General features: G+C 43.5%; 1 protein-coding gene across 1 annotated transcript; it reads left to right on the forward strand.

Annotated features, from left to right (window-relative positions):
* Positions 1 to 2,775: 2,775 nt before the first annotated feature.
* LOC107117719 (phthiocerol/phenolphthiocerol synthesis polyketide synthase type I PpsD-like) lies at positions 2,776 to 18,142 on the forward strand. The gene is made up of 6 exons (XM_015419879.1): positions 2,776 to 2,830; positions 4,438 to 4,591; positions 6,169 to 6,329; positions 8,321 to 8,524; positions 10,128 to 10,309; positions 12,538 to 18,142. The coding sequence occupies exons 1-6, from the start codon at positions 2,776 to 2,778 to the stop codon at positions 18,085 to 18,087; spliced, it is 6,306 nt and encodes a 2,101-aa protein (XP_015275365.1). The 3' UTR covers positions 18,088 to 18,142.
* Positions 18,143 to 18,710: the final 568 nt, after the last annotated feature.

Consider the following 18,710-nt stretch of genomic DNA (forward strand, 5'->3'; position numbering starts at 1 on the left):
AGTTTCACATCTGTGGAGTTTCCCTGGGAATTGAATATGTTACCTCCTCAGTGAAAGAAAGGTCACGCCTGTTTTTTTTCTTTTTCTAGCCAGGGCAGAGCCAGATATTGTATATGGATTTCATAAACTTATTTGGTTCATTTTAAACCCAAACCTTCTTCTATATTTTAATATTTCTTACCACAGTACAAAAAATAAAAATAAATTTAGGCAGAATGAAGGATTTAATAATGTTAAGCCTATCCAACCATGATAAAAGAGCCTTGCTTTCTGTCCACTGTTTCAGGGCTCAGAAGAGACTGCTGATTCTGTCCCCCTCAGCAGCCATACACACGTCCTATTCAACATGCAGCCACAACCTTCTCTGTGGGGCTTCATATCTATTCATACATCAGCCTCTATTTTACCTCTGCCAACACACACTTCAGACTTTCTTGCATCAGCTGCTCATCGCAGGCTTTGTTGTCCAGAACAGGGTTCCCCAATGCAGTTCCCATGGGTGTCAAGGCGCCAACCTGTAACTTCCCCTGAAGTGGGTGGGGCCTTTGTAAAACAGGGCTTTGTATTGGCTGCCCTCATTTGAATGACAAAAGGTTCCACAGATACAATTGCAGCAGCTGCTATAGAAGGATCAGGAAGATCGTTTTGATAGGAAGGTCATTCTGACAAGCACAGGTTCAGAAGTATATAGAACGGATCCTGTGTGAGCTAGAGACACCAAACTAGGAAGGCTGGTAGAGAACAGTCAGCCAGAGATCCCATGTGAATTTGGTGTCTCTAGCTTGCACAGGAGCCATTCTATGCACTCCTGGAGCTTCTGAACCTATGTTAATTTTTACAGGGGCAGGATCAAGAGGTTTAGGAGTGTATAGAATAGATCCTGTGCAAACTAGAGACACCAAACTCATAGGAGATCTTCAGCTGACTCTCCTCTACCTGGAGACCCCCTGCAAATTTGATGTCTCTAGCACATCGGGGGGGAATTTGTGATGGTCCGTGATTCACGGACAAGGCATGCCATGAACTGAACCACATTCTCCCAGTTTGTGCCCATCCCTAACCACCACACTACAACATCACACATTATTTTAAATTTAATTTAAAATATTTATATTCCACTGTTTTATCAAAAGAAATCTGGACAGTTCCAGCAAGCATATTAAAACATTAAAACAACATATAATCTAAAAGAACCCAGTCAGCAACCAACAAACAGAATTAATCACATTTAAAAACAAAACATAAGGGGAGATGCTAAGTTCAGCACATACTGGTCCCCAGAACGTCATCAATTATGCAAATAGACAGATTAACCTGGAAGAACTTGGTCTCGTTGTGGTGCCACAAAGGCCTCATGTCCAGACCCACTGCACCTGAGTAATATAGAGGACTACAGAGTTCACATACAGGGGAGTTAGTGGCAGTAAGGTAGCCAAGGCCTGTGGGGGTAGAATGACACCACTTCAAATTATAGGTGGAGGGTCACATTTTAGAATGCTCTCATGTGTTAAAAATTCCCCATGAAAAGAAAAATAGTATTAGAAACAAAGACAGGGTAGAACCATTCTCCATTTTGTGCTAATCTGGAGCCTTTAAGAAGGACCATTCAAAAGTGGACTCATTCTCTGGTATGGGTAGATCTGAGAGTTCATGTAGGTAATATGAGTTCTGTATGGGAAGAGGTGGTCCTTAAGAGGTTGTCCTTATTTTGAGTTACCACCCTCCAGGTGGGGTCTGGAGTGCTCCTGGAACTGCTACTGACCTCCAGCCTATAGAGATAAATTCTCCTGGAGTAAAGGACAAATTCGTAGAGCAAACTCAGTGATATGCCATACAGGCTAGGAAAGATGGACATACCAGACTGACATCACAACCCTGTTGAGATCCCTACCCTCTCCAAGTTCTGCCCTTCCTGGCACCAGGAATTTCCAGAGTCACAGCTGGCAACTCTAGTGGGGGGCCAACTTCATGTTGCAAAGTACTTGGGTTATGTCTGGGTCTGCCACAAGGGCTTCCAGTTTTACATATGTTGTAAGTTACCTGCTGGAAACTCAATTCCCAGGTGTGTGAGAACCTGATTTGTTAAGGACCATGGCATCTGGAGAAAGAGAATGCTTAAACGACCTTCCAATATTTTCTTGACATAAAATGGACTTGGTGGTACTATTTGCCCCCTCAGGAAACCTATACATACCACATAAGTATACATGGAGTCCCCATCTGAGCAAATAATAACCCCTGGAACTTCTGGCTGCCAGACAATCTTAGGCTCTCTTGGCTATACTTCGCATACTGCCATATGATAATTAATAATTATTATTATGCCTCCTTGGGCCACTTCAGGTCAAGAAAATGGTGTGGTGAATGCTTAAACATTTTGCCCTCCCCATGGTAGAGTCCCAGTCCAAATCAGGCCTCATGTGCCTGGGGGGAACTTACAGTGAAAGTCCTCATGTCAGACCTGAAGACTTTGAAACATGTACCTTGGAGAGTACTCTACTAATAAATTGCTGGTATGGATACTTAAAGGTGAAGTATAGAGCGAAAAAGTAAAAGTAGATTATCTATCTGCCCACACAACCCTCTCTCTCTCTCTCTCTCTCTTTTTCTCTCTCTCCCTCTCTCTAGTATATGTGTAGCCATCCACTTCTCCAAGGAACTCAGAATAGCATGCACAGTTCTCCACTCACCATACCATTTTATTTTATACTCTTCACCTTCAATAGGTTGACTGTACTGATCAGTGACAGACAGAAATAGGAAATTCCAATAAAGATGGCAGCCGAAGATGACATTGCTGTTGTGGGGATAGGATGCAACTTTCCAGGAGGTAAGTCTGTAATACGCAAAAATATTGCACCTAGAATAATATAAGCAATGAGTTCTGCTATCTGCCAGGAACAGCATTTTAGTGGGATGGTAACTGGAAATTTAGTTCCTGATTCAGCCCAATAATTCCAGAGCTAAAAGTCATATATCTCCTTTCATTAGACACAACCAAAATCTTACCAAACAGTGAGCAAGTGAATGTTCAGTACAAAAAGGGGAAGAGGATTACTTAGTAGTTAGGATTTTATGCTATGTCTCCAGGAAGCACGGTATTTTATGATATTTTATGTGTAAATTGTTATTTTAATATTGTTCTAATTGTATTATTTAACTGTTGGATACGGCCCTGAGCCCATCTGGGGAGGGCGGTATATAAATCTAATAAAATAAATAAATAAATAAAATAAAATAAATAAGTCTTCCTAAGCTTGCTTTTACAAATCAAAAGACAATAAAAACATAAAAATACAAGCATTAAAAACTCAGCCAGAGTGTAAAATATAAAACATTAACAGATATAAATGCATTTTAAGAATCTACAAGGTGCAGACAAGGTGTAGCTGCTCCATTATTATCTGAAATACATTCCCCTTTCTCTCCCCCGCCCTGCTCTTATTTGATATTGAACATTTAGCCTAATGAACAGTTCTGGAGTACTCAAAAGCTTGCTCACTGTGGTATTTTGATTAACCCTAATAAACGATATGACATTATTTTAAAAAATTGTTATGTGTACCAACATGGCTTCCTTCAAATGTTGTCTATTTTAACAAGTATATAATATATAAATATATAAGAAATAATATATAAATATATAAGGTATTGCTTTTACTATTTTGTTGGTTATTCAGCAGGGTTCCTTCAGAAAGAACTGCACAATTCACTTGTTGTGATTTCAAGTTTTTTTTAAAAAAACTCAGCTGTAGTTGCTGAGAGGTGTTTGTAAGATCTTCTTAGAAGGCTTTAAGAGTTGCATCTGATACTTGATATCAGAATGGATATGTGATGTTCTGTGATATTTTGAATTAATCCCTTAGACATTAAAGAGTACACAGGTTGGGACTTCTCTGATTTTAGCATAGTGGAGTAGAAAAAGTGAAGAAACCGAGGGGATTTTTCTCACTGTTTCTCTTTTATTTGTTTGTTTATTTCTCACTTTATTTTATTTTATTCTTTAAAGAGAGAGACGGGTGTGCAGGCAGATAGATAATCTACTTTCACTTTGTCGCTCTATCTATAGTAGCTATTTTTAGTAGAGTACTCTCCAAGCTACATATTGCAAAGTCTTCAGGTCTGCCATGAGGACTTTCATATCTTTTCTCATTCTTAGAGAGTGGAGATGTATGTGAGGCTTGCAAATTATCAGATGTGAAATGGGCTAATAGTATCGTGAACCAAAACTACACTTATGCAAAAACAGACTTTTAAAAATAAACTCAAATTTCATTGGATCTATCCACTTTAATTTGGGCTACATTCAAAAAATTAAGCCTTCTCATGAAGATTATATATGGATTGAAGAAGAGATCCTGAAGTGAGACCTTTTGTAAATAAAGACAAGTAAAGAAGTTTAAATCTTTAACTTAAAAAAAAATCTTGATGCAACAGGTGAAGGAATTGACAGTTTCTGGGAAGTTCTGGAGAATGGCAGAAACTGCACTACAGAAATACCTCCAGAAAGATTTGACATTAGAGAGTGGTATGATGCAGATGGCAGCAAAGCAGGTAAAACACGCACGAGCCGTGCTGCTCTTCTGGATGAGTAAGTCAAATGCCTAATACATCATTCCGGTTCTCTAAACTTTCAGGTTGGGGGTGGGGTTACTTTCCCTCTGAACTGACTGATTAATTTCCCAATTTATGAGCCTCAAAAGTCTCTTAAAACTGACGCGCAATCACAGTGATGAGTTACACAGAATAAATCTCCACACCATCTGAGGGGGTGCTGAGGCAGAACGGAGGCCAAAGCTGCACCTGACAGGGACACACAAAGTATGCCTCTGATTCCACAGCTCCCCTCACATCTGCCCAATAACATGTCATTTTTACAAAGAGGCAGGATGTGACGACTGCTTTGGCAGTTGTCTCGTTTTATCCTTCCTTCTCCTCAGGCCCCCAGGAAAGCCCGGTCCACACATTTGGCCAAGGGAGCAAAAATGCATGCTGAGGTGGTAGAATGGACTACACCACTTTTAAACCATGGGTGAGGGAGCTAACTGTTTTCAGTGTTCTCATACATAAACAGTCCTCCGTAAGTGGAAGGCTAGCACAGCATGAGAAGGGCTACATGAGAGCCTTTCTGCATTATGTAATTTTAAAATCTCCAGGGATCTTCTTCTTGGGGGAGCATTAAAAATGTGACTCTCCCACCTGCAGTTGGAAATGGTGCATCCCGTCCTGCTGCCTCATAACCACATTGTGCTGCATCATGGGTAGACCAGATCAAACACATTATAGCAAAACAAGCAGATACTTGGGGGAGGGAAGTGATGTAACACCATAATGTTAGTGCCCCCCATTCTACTCACTTTAAATCATATGTGTTTTTTTCACAGTATATATTACCAAGAAGATCTATAGGGATATATAGATTGGTGGCTTGTACACACTTCCACATTATATGTGTTTTGAGCCTGAGAAGACACAAGATTTAGGGCAGGGTATTTCAGCACAATTCTTTGCCACAGAACAATGTGCATGACTGTATTTGCTAGCAGGGCTATTTTCAGGTTTTGGGAGGTCCTGTCCAGGGAGCCCTTCAACCCCTCTGTCCACGACTAAGACCCCCCACTCATGCCTTCCTTCCAGCACACCCATAGCCCCACCAGTCTGTGTCCTTCCCTTGCCCACTCATAAGCCTTCCCCCCATATATCCTTTCCCCAGTGGTGCTGGGTGGTGTGTGCAGATGGTGAAACCGCTGCTGTTATACACCACCAGCATGTCCTTCCCGGCCCTGTATGTGTGTGTGTGTGGGGGGGTGGCTCTTTAGCAGTGGACCCTGCCAGAAACCACAGGTTGTGGCGGCAGCACCACCTCATGGTGTGCTGACGCCAGCCCTGTTTGCTAGTGTAACAGCTGAGGTTGCTAACAGGCCTGGAGAAAAGGTCCTGTCCCTTTAATACAGGCTTAATGGGATGTTATTTGCCAGGTGAAGTTATTCACCTCCATTCCATGAAAAGCTCCAACTGCCTATTTGTGCACATTAAGCCTCTACTAAACGTGCAGGACCCTTTTGCCAGGCCTGTTGGCAACCCGATTTACAGCATATAGGAATAAGCTCCAGTTTAATGTGCAGGTTTGAATATTATATCATGCCCCACTTTTTAATTTTTTAAAAGATTTAATGCCTTTGACAACAAGCTGTTTGGCATTAGCAATGAAGAAGCGGAGCATATGGACCCTCAGCAAAAGCTGCTCCTGGAATGCACCTACAGAGCACTGGAAGATGCCGGAGTCACTCCTGAAGACATCAGTGGCACCAAAACTGGAGTTTTTGTGGGTGAGGAAATAGTTTGAGGTAGAAAACTGGCCTGAGAACAGCAAATTAATGTGAAAGTAGTCTCAGCATGGTTTATATTCCTGTCCTCTTAGCAGTGGTCACAAACAAAGGGTTAGTTTCAACCAGCTTTTACACTCAATTTCATGGATTTCTCCTCCGTATACTTCTCATCTGACTTGGTTTTTGTCCATGCAGGTCGCATGATCCGAGAGTTGCCAGGTCTCCTGCTATGGTGGGAGACCTCCCACTTACAACCTGCACTTCCTGCTGCCACTTCTTTGGGTGGCGGGAGGAAAAAAACTGCTGTTGTTGTGCATGACATGATGTCACTTCTGGGGACATGTAGTCACTTCTGGACCTGGCAGGGGCAGGTGAGGGTGCTGTTAAAAAAAACCTTCATGCTCTGAGATGATTCCCCCAGGGCAAACCCTACTAAAGGAACCCTGGAGAGGGAGACAGCCCTGGACTCCAGCCCAATGCCTGAGTCTGACAATAGGGTGTCCTTGTATCTAATAGCCAAGAATGGCCCTCTTACAGATAAAAAGCCCCACAGAATGGATCCTGTGCTGCCTATAGTTTAGGATTGTATGAACTGGGAGAACCCTCTGGTTTGCAGAAAAATCTGACATTGAATAAAAAATAAAATCGGAGGATCACAAAAAATCAGGGGTCATTTCCTGCAGGAGCGCACAGGAGCGGAGCTCCGGCAGTAAGGAGCTCAGGGGGTGGGCACAGGCAACAAGCCCCGCCCATGCTCCAAGCAGCCTTCAGCCAGGCCACAAGGAGCAAGAAGCAGCCAGGTAAGTTGCAGAGCCCCCCCCCGGCCCGCCTTCAGGTACAAGCTCTCCCTCCTCTGTGAGGACAGATCTGTGCATTCCCCCCCCCCAATAGCTAGCAATCCAAAACAGTCCAGTGGAGCCTGAGCAGTGGGTGTTGCTTTCTGACACACTTCTGGTGATGTCAGGGGGTGTGATATATGCAAATAAGTTATGCTAATAAGTTATGCTAATGAGCTCCTGCACCTCTTTTTCTACGAAATGACCCCTGCAAAAAATGTTAAAGAACTAAGGTTCCTGAGAAATCCAGAGCACTGTTTGGGCTTGTCAAGGCAACCTCATACAATATCAAGGTCTCTGCCTTGCTGGATAGAGTGTTGCAGAATGGAGAGGACACTGTACCCTCATGCACCTGTGAAACAGGCCTAGTTGTGGGCAACAAGGAAGAGAGGAATGGAAAACAGAGCAAGCAGCTGTGGGGAGATGGGGGAGATTGAATTAGTGGGAGGGAGGGGGAGGGGAGGGGGAAATAGAGCAGGTAGCATCAGGGAGATAGGAAGGAAAAGGCAAACAGATAGTGTGGCAGTGGGGCGATGGATGGAGATGGGGGGTAACGGAGCAAGTGGTAATGGGAAGATATGAGGGGAGAGGGAAGGAGCCAGCAGGTGGTGGGTGCAATGGATTTCCCCTCTACTCCGAGTCCTTGTGGGTTCATACTAACAGCAAACTGTATGATATATTTTAATAGCAGATTGGGGTTGGTCCTGACTGATTCCATGGGGGCCCTGAGAAATGCTTTATCTGGACACCCATGATGACTCCCGGTGGCTCTGTTTAGACAGTTGTTCTCAGTCCATACTTAAATAGATTATTAGTCTGGCTATGCAAAAGGCACCCTGTCTTTAAAAGAGAGCTTTATGTTGAGTAGCAGATGTCTAGTGCAACCCTAAATCTAGGATATAATGCTACTGAAGATTTCACTGGTCATGCCAGATTGTCCTAGGAGGTCCAGGTTGAAAGCCACAGCTAGCCTTAAACTCATTTTACAGTCTTGGGCCAATTATACTTTCTCGAGCTAATCTACCTCATGGACTACTGAGGGAATAAGAGTTTGACCTCCCTTGGACAAAGAGCGGGTTAAAGAAGCAGAGAATTCGAGTGTTTGCCTGTCCAACTTTCATGCTGATCTTAAAATCGGTTTTTCTGTATTTGCAGGTCTAATGAATCGAGACTTTGAGTCTATAAGTAGAAGAGCTGTTGCCAAAATTAACCATTTTGATGGCACTGGGACAGCGATGAGCATAGCGGCTAATCGGATTTCATATACTTTTAATCTGCTTGGCCCATCACTTGCTATGGATACTGCTTGTTCATCATTCCTATATGCTTTGCATTTTGCCTGCAAAGCCATTAGACAAGGTACTGGAATTTAAATTAATAGATTGTGAACGTACTGTAATGTGAACACTGTTTGTGCACATCTGAAGGTTTGATGCTTGTCAATGGCCCCTGCCACACGGCAGGGGAAAAGCCCTTTAAAGCGCGGCTTTTAAAAGCCGCACCAACGTTGATACGGCTCGGCGGGATCCCACGGATCCCCGGGCCGAGCCGCCTTTTCTCCCCGGCGCGATCAAACGCCGGAGAGAAAAGACGGCTCTAACCGGGAGCCGGCCGATCTGCGCATGTCGGAGCATGCGCAGTTCGGCTCCGGCCCGGGCTTGAGCCGGCGCAAGGGAGCGCCGGCGATCAGATGCCCGGGAAGAGGCGCCTCATCCGTTTGAACCACCGAGGTAGGTGGTTCAGTTTGAGGCGCTTTTTCCCGGGAAAGGGCCAGTTCGGGGACGGTATCACGGCGCTTTACAGATGTTGTGGTGTGATCGCGCCGGTTTGACCCGCCCCCGAACTGTCCCGCTCCCGGGCCAAATCGCCTCGTGTGAACGGGGCCAATGTAGATCAGTACATGGACAACACACTCTTCCAGATTGTATTTATAATTTACTCTTAACGGATCTTTCTAGAAGAACGAGCAGTTAATGTTCCTCATTGGAACATACATTGAATAATTGGACCACTTAAGTGGGAAAATTGCTACCGTTTATTTTCAGCTCCTTTCCTAATAATTCTTAGCATGGATTTTGCCTTTCCTGCTGCTTTTCCAACTGCTACCAAACACTGCATTAATGTTTTGATTGAGAACTCTTCCGAATCAGAACAATGGTAGATCAAGTCCAGCCTCTTGTTACCTACAGTGGACAGTCAGATACTTCTGGGAAGCGCAGAAGCAGGATATGAAAGCATCAGATCTTCTCCACTTACCTCTCAGGATCAGGTTTTCAAAGATATATTGCTTCTGAACTTAGACGGTCCATTTAGCTGTCATAGGTAAAGGTAAAGGTTCCCTTGCTCGAAAGCCAGTCGAATCCGACTCTAGGGTTGCGGTGCTCATCTCCGTTTCAAAGCCGAAGAGCCAGCGCTGTCCAAAGACATTTCCGTGGTCATGTGGCCGGCATGACTAAACACCAAGGTGCACGGAAAGCTGTTACCTTCCCACTGAAGTGGTACCTATTTATCTACTTGCAATTTCTTGCTTTCGAACTGCTAGGTTGGCAGGATTAGCTATCATAGGTAATAGTAATTGATAGACCTGTCCTTCATATATATGTCTAATCCTTTTTAAAAGCCACCTATTTCAGCGACGCCACCGCTGGCTGAAAATCAGGAATGAACTGGCATTTAAATGACAGGGAAATTTCCTAGTGGGCTTCTGCCTTAAAGTTTTAGAGTGGGATATGGGGATGGGGCATGAACAGTTCAAGGTGGGAGCTGTGAAATCTCTGGAGAAGATCCCCTGACAAAGCTCATAGCAAAACACCTAGGCAGCCACAAGAGCTAAAGAAACTCTCGACCTTGCACCTTGTTGTTATTCCGTCTTATCTGTTCCTGGGAGCCATGTAACAGGAACACCATTCTGTCACTTCCATATTTTTAACCTCTAAATGTGCTTGAATGTATCTTGCTACAGGAGACTGTGAAGCTGCTCTGTGTGGAGGAGTGAACTGTATCATAGATCCACGGATATTCGTATCACTGAGTAAAGCAAAGATGATTTCTCCTGATGGAATCAGCAAACCCTTTTCTAGAAAGGCCGATGGCTACGGAAGAGGAGAAGGTTGTGGTGTTCTTTTGTTAAAGCCACTGGCAAAGGTAGGACGTGTGTAGCATCGAAAATAACATTTTTATGTGGAACGTTTGCCACATAATCCTTACCAGTTCTTCTTACATGTCAATACCAACCCCTGAAGTTTAGAACTGCGATGCTCAAACTTCCTCGGTTTGGAACTTCTGGGCTAATTACCAGTTGATCCTAAATCTGCCTGAAGTTTGTGCTCAGCCTGTAGGTAGTTCAGCTCCAGACCTAACATCAGGCATGCCCACTGCCACTGCGGCCTCTTGGCCTTTCCTGCTGGGAAATATAGTTTAATAAGGACCAAGAAGGCCTTGGTAACTATAATTCCACAGGATCTAATAATAATAATAATAATAACTTTCGATTTATTGATCGCTCATCCTGCAGAGCTGCTGGCTCTGAGCGATTTACAGTTACACAAGTTTTTCACAAGGGACTAACAATGATTCATAGGGTATCTGGGGACTCAGCAGTGCCATGGATGCCAGGATCCTGATGGAATACATTTTCTCAGTGTTCTTGGTTCCTTCAAAGGACTTAAATACCCAGGAGAGTAATCACTGAAATATTTTTAATCCCAGTTTTCTTCCACATTGGGGACTCAACTTGTCTTAAAATAAAAACACACATAAACATTTTTAGAAAATACATCACGAGGATGTCCAGGGCTGGTACAGGTTTTGCCAGCACAACTCACAGAGGGCCACAGCCTGCAAGCCGCAGGCTAAAAGATACCCAAGGCTTGTGCCTGTGGGCCAGCTAGGACTGGACTTTATGTTATCTGCAAAATGTGACTGATAGAATTCCCAATGATCATACAGACCATAGTGGAATCCAAACTGTGACAACTTTAAAATGGACTACGTTTGGCCTGATCTGACTCAAACCTATAGTAGGTCTCTGGGAGCCAAATACATAATATGTTTGTTTGTAAGATGACCCTGACTTTCTAAACCCAAGTTGTTCTCCCTGCAGTCGCACCTCAGCTGCACGAGTGTCATTTTACAGATCAGAAGGAGTCTTTTCAGCTTGAACTGCTACTTGGACGAAATGGCTTTGGGGGAGGGCAGGAGCCTAGGGTTGCCAGCTCCTGTCTTGGAAATCCCTGGAGATTTGGAAATAGAGCCTGGGGAGGGAAGGGTAGGGGAAGGGAGGGTCCATAATGGCACAGAGTCTACCCTCCACACCAGCCATTTTGGGGTAGTGGTTAAATGTGCAGACTCTAATCTGGGAGAACCGGGTTTGATTCCCCACTCCTCCACTTGCACCTGGCTGGATGACCTTGGGCTATTCTTGAAAGAACACTTCCTGTCAGAGCTCTCTCAGCCCCACCTACCTCACAGGGTGTCTGTTGTGGGGAGGGGAAGGGAAAGGAGTTTGTAAGCCACTCTGAGACTCCGAGTGAAGGGCGGGGTATAAATCCAATCCCCTACTCCTACTCCTCCTACTCCTCTCCCAGGGAACCGATCTCTGTTATCTGGCGATTAGTTGTAATTGCAGGAGATCTCCAGCCAAACCTGGAGATTGGCAACCCTACTTGAGTCTCTCCTAACTCTCCCCAGCAGGAGTTCAATCCAAAAAAGGCTCCCTCTGATCTTTGAAATGTCACTCTTGCATATGATATTTGACTTCAGGGGAAAGAAGTTGGGTTTAGGAAACCTAGAGTTATCCAGTGAAGACACGTATTGTATATTTTGGCCCTTAGGGGAGCCCATTCTGAATTCAGATCATCATCATAATTTGTAGTCCACCTTTCTCACTGGGACTCAAAGCGGATTACAGCCAATCAATAATCAGATTACAAATATGATAATATCAGTCAACCAGTAAGCAGATTAAAAGACACAAGAACAGCATTTGAATCTAACAGCAAAGTTTCCTTCGGGATGCATAGCCTTCACTGGCATAGGCTTTTTTACACTGTAGAAAATGTTAATAATTAATGTTGTGATCTGAGAAAAAGAAAGAGCACCAGGAGGCTGTACATGGAAATAGAGCTGATGGTGGGACTATGCGGAGGGGGTTTGGGTAGATGTCTCACAGGCTAACCATATGTTTGGGGAAAACATGACACAGAAAGCACAGAGAATAAGGGAAGGAGGTGATTCTATTCTGGAAAAGGAGTAAGATTTCAAAAAAAATTCAACTGGTAGATAATCATTAATAACAATAGATTTAATTAATGCAATAGTTATTTTATCTTGAAAATAATAGATAATCCTTGTAATCCCTTCCACATGAACAGGCAAAAGAAGATTTCAACAAAATATGGGGAGTTATCAGCATCAGTGCCGTCAGCCAGAATGGAAGATCAGTCACTCCAATCACCAGACCATCCCAACAGGAACAGGAAAACTTGCTGCGCAGCATTTATGCATCTCATATTGATCCTTCCATGCTGCAGTATATTGAGGCCCATGGCACAGGAACCCCTGCCGGAGATCCCACTGAGGCCGAGAGTATAGGCAACGTCCTTGGTAAAAAGAGGCCTCCCGACCTGCCTGCCCTCAAGATGGGCTCCGTTAAAGGGAACATTGGGCACACAGAGTCGGCTGCCGGGGCTGCAGGCTTAATCAAGGTTCTTCTCATGATGCACCATGGAAGGATCGCCCCCTCCTTGCACTTTTCTGAGAGCACCAGCAGCATCGATACACAGAAATTAAACCTCTCCATTCCAACCCGTGTGGAGAAGTGGGAGGAGTCTAGTGAATTGGGCAGGGTGGCTGGGGTCAACTGTTTTGGATTTGGGGGCACCAATGCCCATGTTGTTGTCAGACAGGTTAAACAAAGCCAGATTCTTCCCCCAATGAAAAGGCCTGTTGAACTGTTTGTCCTTTCTGCGGCCTCAGGGCACTCTCTCAAACTGGCACTGGAAGACACGGCTAGACGTGTGAACACAAGTGAGTCAGTAATGCTTCCAAATCTGGCTTATACATCTGCATGCAGAAGAAGCCACCTAAAGTTCAAATACAGAAAAGCATTTGTAGTGTCTTCTCTGCAGGACTTAGAGCAGCAACTTCTATCTGCAGCCAAAAAGGAAACAGTCCCATCCAAGAAGGCCCCACAGCTGATTTTTGTCTTCTCTGGTAATGGCCTGAATTTCCCAGGGATATGTAAAATCCTGCTGAGAACTGAGCCAATATTTAGAGAGAAGTGTCTTGAAATTAAACAATTATTCCAGCAGCTGTCTCCCACTGGGATGCTGGAATTGACTGAAAGTGGGCATAAGAATTTGTCGAGGCCCGAAATAGCCCAGCCCTTACTCTTCATCCTGCAGGTGGCCTTGGCCACTCTCCTGCAGCACTGGGGAGTGAAGCCGATTGCTGTTATTGGCCACTCGGTTGGCGAGGTCGCTGCTGCCCATTGTGCTGGCTTCATTTCCCTGGAAGATGCTGTCAAAGTCATCTATCACAGGAGCAGGTTACAGGCAAAGGTCATGGGAGGGAGAATTCTGGTTGTTGGAAACATCCCCGTTCGAGAGGTGTCGGAAGCCATTGGCGCGTACTCTGGGAAGGTTTGCATTGCAGCCTTTAACAGCCCTCAGTCTTGTATCTTGTCTGGAGATGCAGATTCTATCAATGCTGTTCAGAAAGATCTATCCAGATGCTTTGATGAAAGAGATGTATTCGTTCAAGTTCTAAATATACCACTTGCATATCACAGCTACATGATGGAGCCAGTACTGCAAGAGTTGGTCCAAAGTCTATCAGGATTAAAGAAAGGGAAGCCAGAAATTAATCTAATTTCCACCGTAACAGGGAAAGCGGCATCAGATGGTGATTTTGTCACTGGCAGCTACTGGGCCAGACAGGCTAGAGACCCTGTGCTGTTTGCACAAGCTATAACAATTTCAGCGAAAGACAAAGAACATATTGTGTATGTAGAAATAGGTCCTCATGGAGCATTGCTCAAGTACATCAATGAAACACTAGGAACACAAACTCAAGTTTTCCCTGCCTTACAATTAGACAAAGAGTATGTGACACTTCTTACGCTTATAAAAGACATTTTTGAATTGGGATTGAATGTGAATTGGCATCACTTCTATGAAGGCTATCAAAATGTACCATCACCATGTCCTAATTATCAGTTTGATCATAAGAACTTCATGCCACTTTTGAACATTAACCAAGAAGCAGCTAGTCGGTTTGCAAGCTCAAGCCATCCTTTAATTCACAAGGCAAACCTTGACAACACAGAATTTACCTGTTCTGTCTCTAAGTCACTCACACCATATTTGTATGAGCATAACCACCATGGTGTGGCCTTAGTCCCTGGGGCTTTTTTCATGGAACTCGCGCTGGCAGCTGTACTGACAAACTCACGACCCAAAATACCTTTACGGTTGTGTGAGATGAATATAACATTTATCACACCGTGCATTTTAAATGAAGATTCCCATGATTTGAAGATTAAAGTAGAGTCACAAAAAACAGTGTCAGAATTCAGAATACTATCTGGATCAGCTAATATAGTTTGTGCCTCAGGAAAAGTCACAAAGACTTCTGAAATACCAATGGAAGAAAAGAGCATTTCCTTACCAGACATTTTTCAGAGGTGTAGATCTGTTATTAGTGAAGACAAGGTCTATGAAGTATTGTCACAGTTTGGATTCCACTATGGTCCTACTTTCAAGCAGCTAAGTGATGTGTTTTATTGTGAAGAGCTGAAGGAAGCAATAACAACTGTTAAAGTGAAGAGACAGACAGCAGAAGAAATGTCTGATTATTACATCCATCCAATGCTCTTAGATTGTTTTCTACAACTGGCAGGACTTCTAGCCACAGTTACTTGCAGGAACAAAGTAGGCTTTCCTTCTGGCATAAGCAGCCTTGCCATGGCTCGATCTTTGGAAGAGGAAATGATACTGTATTTGAAAACAAGCTCATCCACTGAAGACTATGTAGAGTTTTGCGGGGGCTTCATAGATAACTATGGCTTTGTTTTGGCAGAACTGAAATGTGTTCGGATCACCTTTGTCAAGGAAATTCCCAGGAAAGAGAGTGATTTATTGTTTGAAAACAGGTGGAAAGAAATAACGTCTGACGAAAGATCACAAAATCTACCCAAAGCACCAAGAGTTGTGGTGTTTGCTGACAAATTTGGAATAGCACAACAACTCAAGAATTACTTACATAGTGAGTCAAGGTTTGTAATGTATCAGGACTGGGACAAACGAATGGTGTCTAAGAGAGCAGACCCGAATGGACAAGATAGGATGAACCTGGAGCTGCAGGGCTACCATGATGTTCTGTTTATGTGGGGAATCCAAAAACTAAATGAAACATTACCAGATAAAGTCCTAAAGTATTTAGTGAGGTGCTGTGAGGCGTTTCGGCAAGTAGTTACTGCGTTACGGGAAAAGAAGGCCAGTTGTTCAGTCACAGTAATAACCTACAGGACATCAGGAGGGACGGTAGATCACATAAATCCTGGCTTTGGGCTGTATGGGCTGGCTAGAACATGTATGATTGAAGCGCCTGAAAGCGCATTTCAGATTATTGATATTAGCTCTACAAGCACAGCCAACATCTCAGCCTTAGCAGATGTTCTGGTAAAGTATAAAGCACAGCATTATCCAGAAGTGTGGATTAATGAAGGAAGAATTTATAGTTCTGAAATTAGGCGCACCCAGATTGAAGCCACAGCATTCAATATACCTTCCCAGCCCCTTCAGAAATCAGAAATGTGCCTGTTGTATACATCACATCCATATAAAGCGAATAATCTGTCAGCTAAAGTCGCCAGATTGAATACTTCTCTTGGTAGCCACAGTGTTGAAGTTCAAACTGGAAGAATCGGCATCCATTCAGAAGATTATTTTCCAGTTAGCGTTTCCAGCTGTAACTTTGGGAAAACTTTATATTGGAATTCACATGCAACACATAAACATAAGCTATTAATGCTAGACTTCAGTGGAACTGTAACGGCAGTAGGTGGTGAAGTGAAAAAGATCAAGGTAGGAGATCATATCGTTTCATGCTATCCAGTTTCTGCAGCTTCAGTCACTAATATTCCGGAAACAGTTTGTTTCAATACCCAGAAATTTCCATGCTTTAAAAACGTTCCATGTATGTCATTCTTCTGGATAGCATGGGTAGTTTTTCAGCAAACACTGCCAAAGCCCAAACATGGTGAAATCTTAGGCATTATTTCCATTGAGCCGGAGTCAGTTTTGTGCAAAGTCCTTGCTTTTTCAGCCCAGGAAGCAGGATGGAAAACAATACCTACAAACTATATGACTGGTTTATGGCAACGGGTTAATCAGTGTAATGCCCTAATTTTTCTGCCTCCACTCAATGAAATCTTTAAAGAGGCTCTAACTTGTCTTTTCCATCTTCGAGATGTTGTATTGGTTCATGGTAATCAACAGCCGGAATGTCTGCAGCATCTGATGGGTAGTGGTCATGAAAATATCCACATCCATACTGTTAATCTTACCCATATTTTTCAAAAAGCATCTCTGATACAATCCCAGAAGGATATCTACTGGTGGCTTAAATCATTGAATGTGAAACAATTAAAACATCTCCCATTTTCCATTTTCCAGCAAGCCGGAAAGTCTGAAATAGCAGATATTGCTAAATCCTATTTCAACTGCGTTAGTGTCTCAGTTGCAGTACTTAAAGATGATCTGGAGGACATTAAGATGTCAGATGTAACAAATATTCCAACAGATAGGAAGCTATTTAAGCAGAATGTAGTTTACATAGTCACAGGGGGACTCGCTGGCCTTGGCTTCGAAACAGTAAAATTTGTGGCACAGAATGGAGGGGGTCACATTGCAATCCTTTCGTGCACAAACCCGGATGCTGAGATGCAAAAGGAAATAAATAATCTTCAGGATCAATGTGAGTGCTGCAAAATAGTCACCTTGCAATGCAACGTTGCTTTCAGTTCTGAGGTTGAGAAGGCTATCAAGTCGATCAATAAATTTTTTCCAAACTGTCCAGTCAAAGGAGTATTCCACAGTGCCATGGTTTTACGTGATGGCTATCTGGACAAACTGACCATGTCTGACTTTGAGGAAGTTTTAAAACCAAAGGTAGCAGGAGCAATCAACCTTCACTGGGCCACTCTAGGGCAGACACTTGACCATTTTGTATGTTACTCATCTCTTTCATCCCTTCTTGGAAATGCGACACAGTCAAATTATGCAGCTGCCAATTCCTTCCTAGATCTCTTCTGCCACTATAGGAGGAACAGTGGCCTTTCTGGGCAGTCCATTAACTGGGGTGCCTTAAACCTGGATGCATTACTAGGTCAACACCATCCTCAAAGCATGTTACAAGCCAAAGGTATAGAGGTTCTGCAAGTGAATGAAATTCATGAATACCTTAAAAAAATTTTAATTCTGAACAATCCCCAGCAAGCTGTGGCAAAATTCAATTTTCAGACTTTAGCTAGTTATGTTTTATCTCGCAATTGGTCACTCCGGAGTCGTTTGCATAACCTTGTCTCTGAAGAGACCAGTAACAATTTTGAACTTACTGGTGAAGTGGCTGCAGGACAGAATAACTCTCCAGATGGACTTGAGGATTACATGATTTCACTTTTGAACAGCCTCTGTGACACAACCCCTGGTGACCTTTCAGTGCATTTGTCACTCACATCATTGGGCCTGGACTCTATGTTAGCTCTTACGCTGCAGAAGCGTGTCTTTGTGGAAAAGAGAGTGGAAATACCTCTTCTGAAAATACTTGATCCTTACTCAACTGTGTCGACTCTGATTTTACATTTGAAAGAAAATGTGAACACATCAGACTCTCAAGTAGCTGATAGTAGTTGGTTGTAGGCAGTGTTCCCTCCAAGCTGAGTTAGTGTGAGCTAGCTCACAATTTTTTAGCCTCCGGCTCACACATTTTTGTCTTCACTCAGGAAGGATAGCTCCAGAGCACACTAATTAATGCAGCAGCCAAATCGCTCGCTCACAACTTTAATGCCAGTAGTTCACAAAGTAGAACTTTTGCTCACAAGACTCCACAGCTTAGAGGGAGCATTGGTTGTAGGAACAGTTGCCCCCCTCTGTTAAAACAACAAAGCACCTTTTAGCATCTTATATATAAACCATATTTATTACAGCTGAGTCTGCTAAGCAGTTCTGCAGTTCCAAGTTAATGCTATTATTTTGGGTCAGACCTCAGAGCGTCTTAGCAGCCATGCTGCTAATCCCCTATTTAGAAATAGAGTATAGCATGAGTACCTGGGTATACCTACCCACTTGTAGAAAGACACTGACATACAGATTTCCAAGGGTGAAGCCAAGTGAGCATGGGGACTCTAGCCCTACACAAGAGCTTCTGCAACAGTGTACAACAGAAGGCTTCTACCAGCATAACTACAACTGCATCCTACACATGATGGGTGGAGCAACTCCGTTTTGTCCTGCTTGTAACTACAACTTGCAAATCTATATTG

The sequence above is a fragment of the Gekko japonicus genome, unplaced genomic scaffold, assembly GCF_001447785.1.
Source record: "Gekko japonicus isolate JY-2015 unplaced genomic scaffold, Gekko_japonicus_V1.1 scaffold3141, whole genome shotgun sequence".
Taxonomy (NCBI): Eukaryota; Metazoa; Chordata; class Lepidosauria; order Squamata; family Gekkonidae; genus Gekko; species Gekko japonicus.

Coding starts and splice junctions, on each gene's coding strand:
- LOC107117719 (XM_015419879.1), top strand. CDS start 2,776: ATGGCAGCCGAAGATGACATTGCTGTTGTGGGGATAGGATGCAACTTT. Junction 8,525..10,127: donor CTGCAAAGCCATTAGACAAG/GTACTGGAATTT, acceptor ATCTTGCTACAG/GAGACTGTGAAGCTGCTCTG. Junction 10,310..12,537: donor TGTTAAAGCCACTGGCAAAG/GTAGGACGTGTG, acceptor CCACATGAACAG/GCAAAAGAAGATTTCAACAA.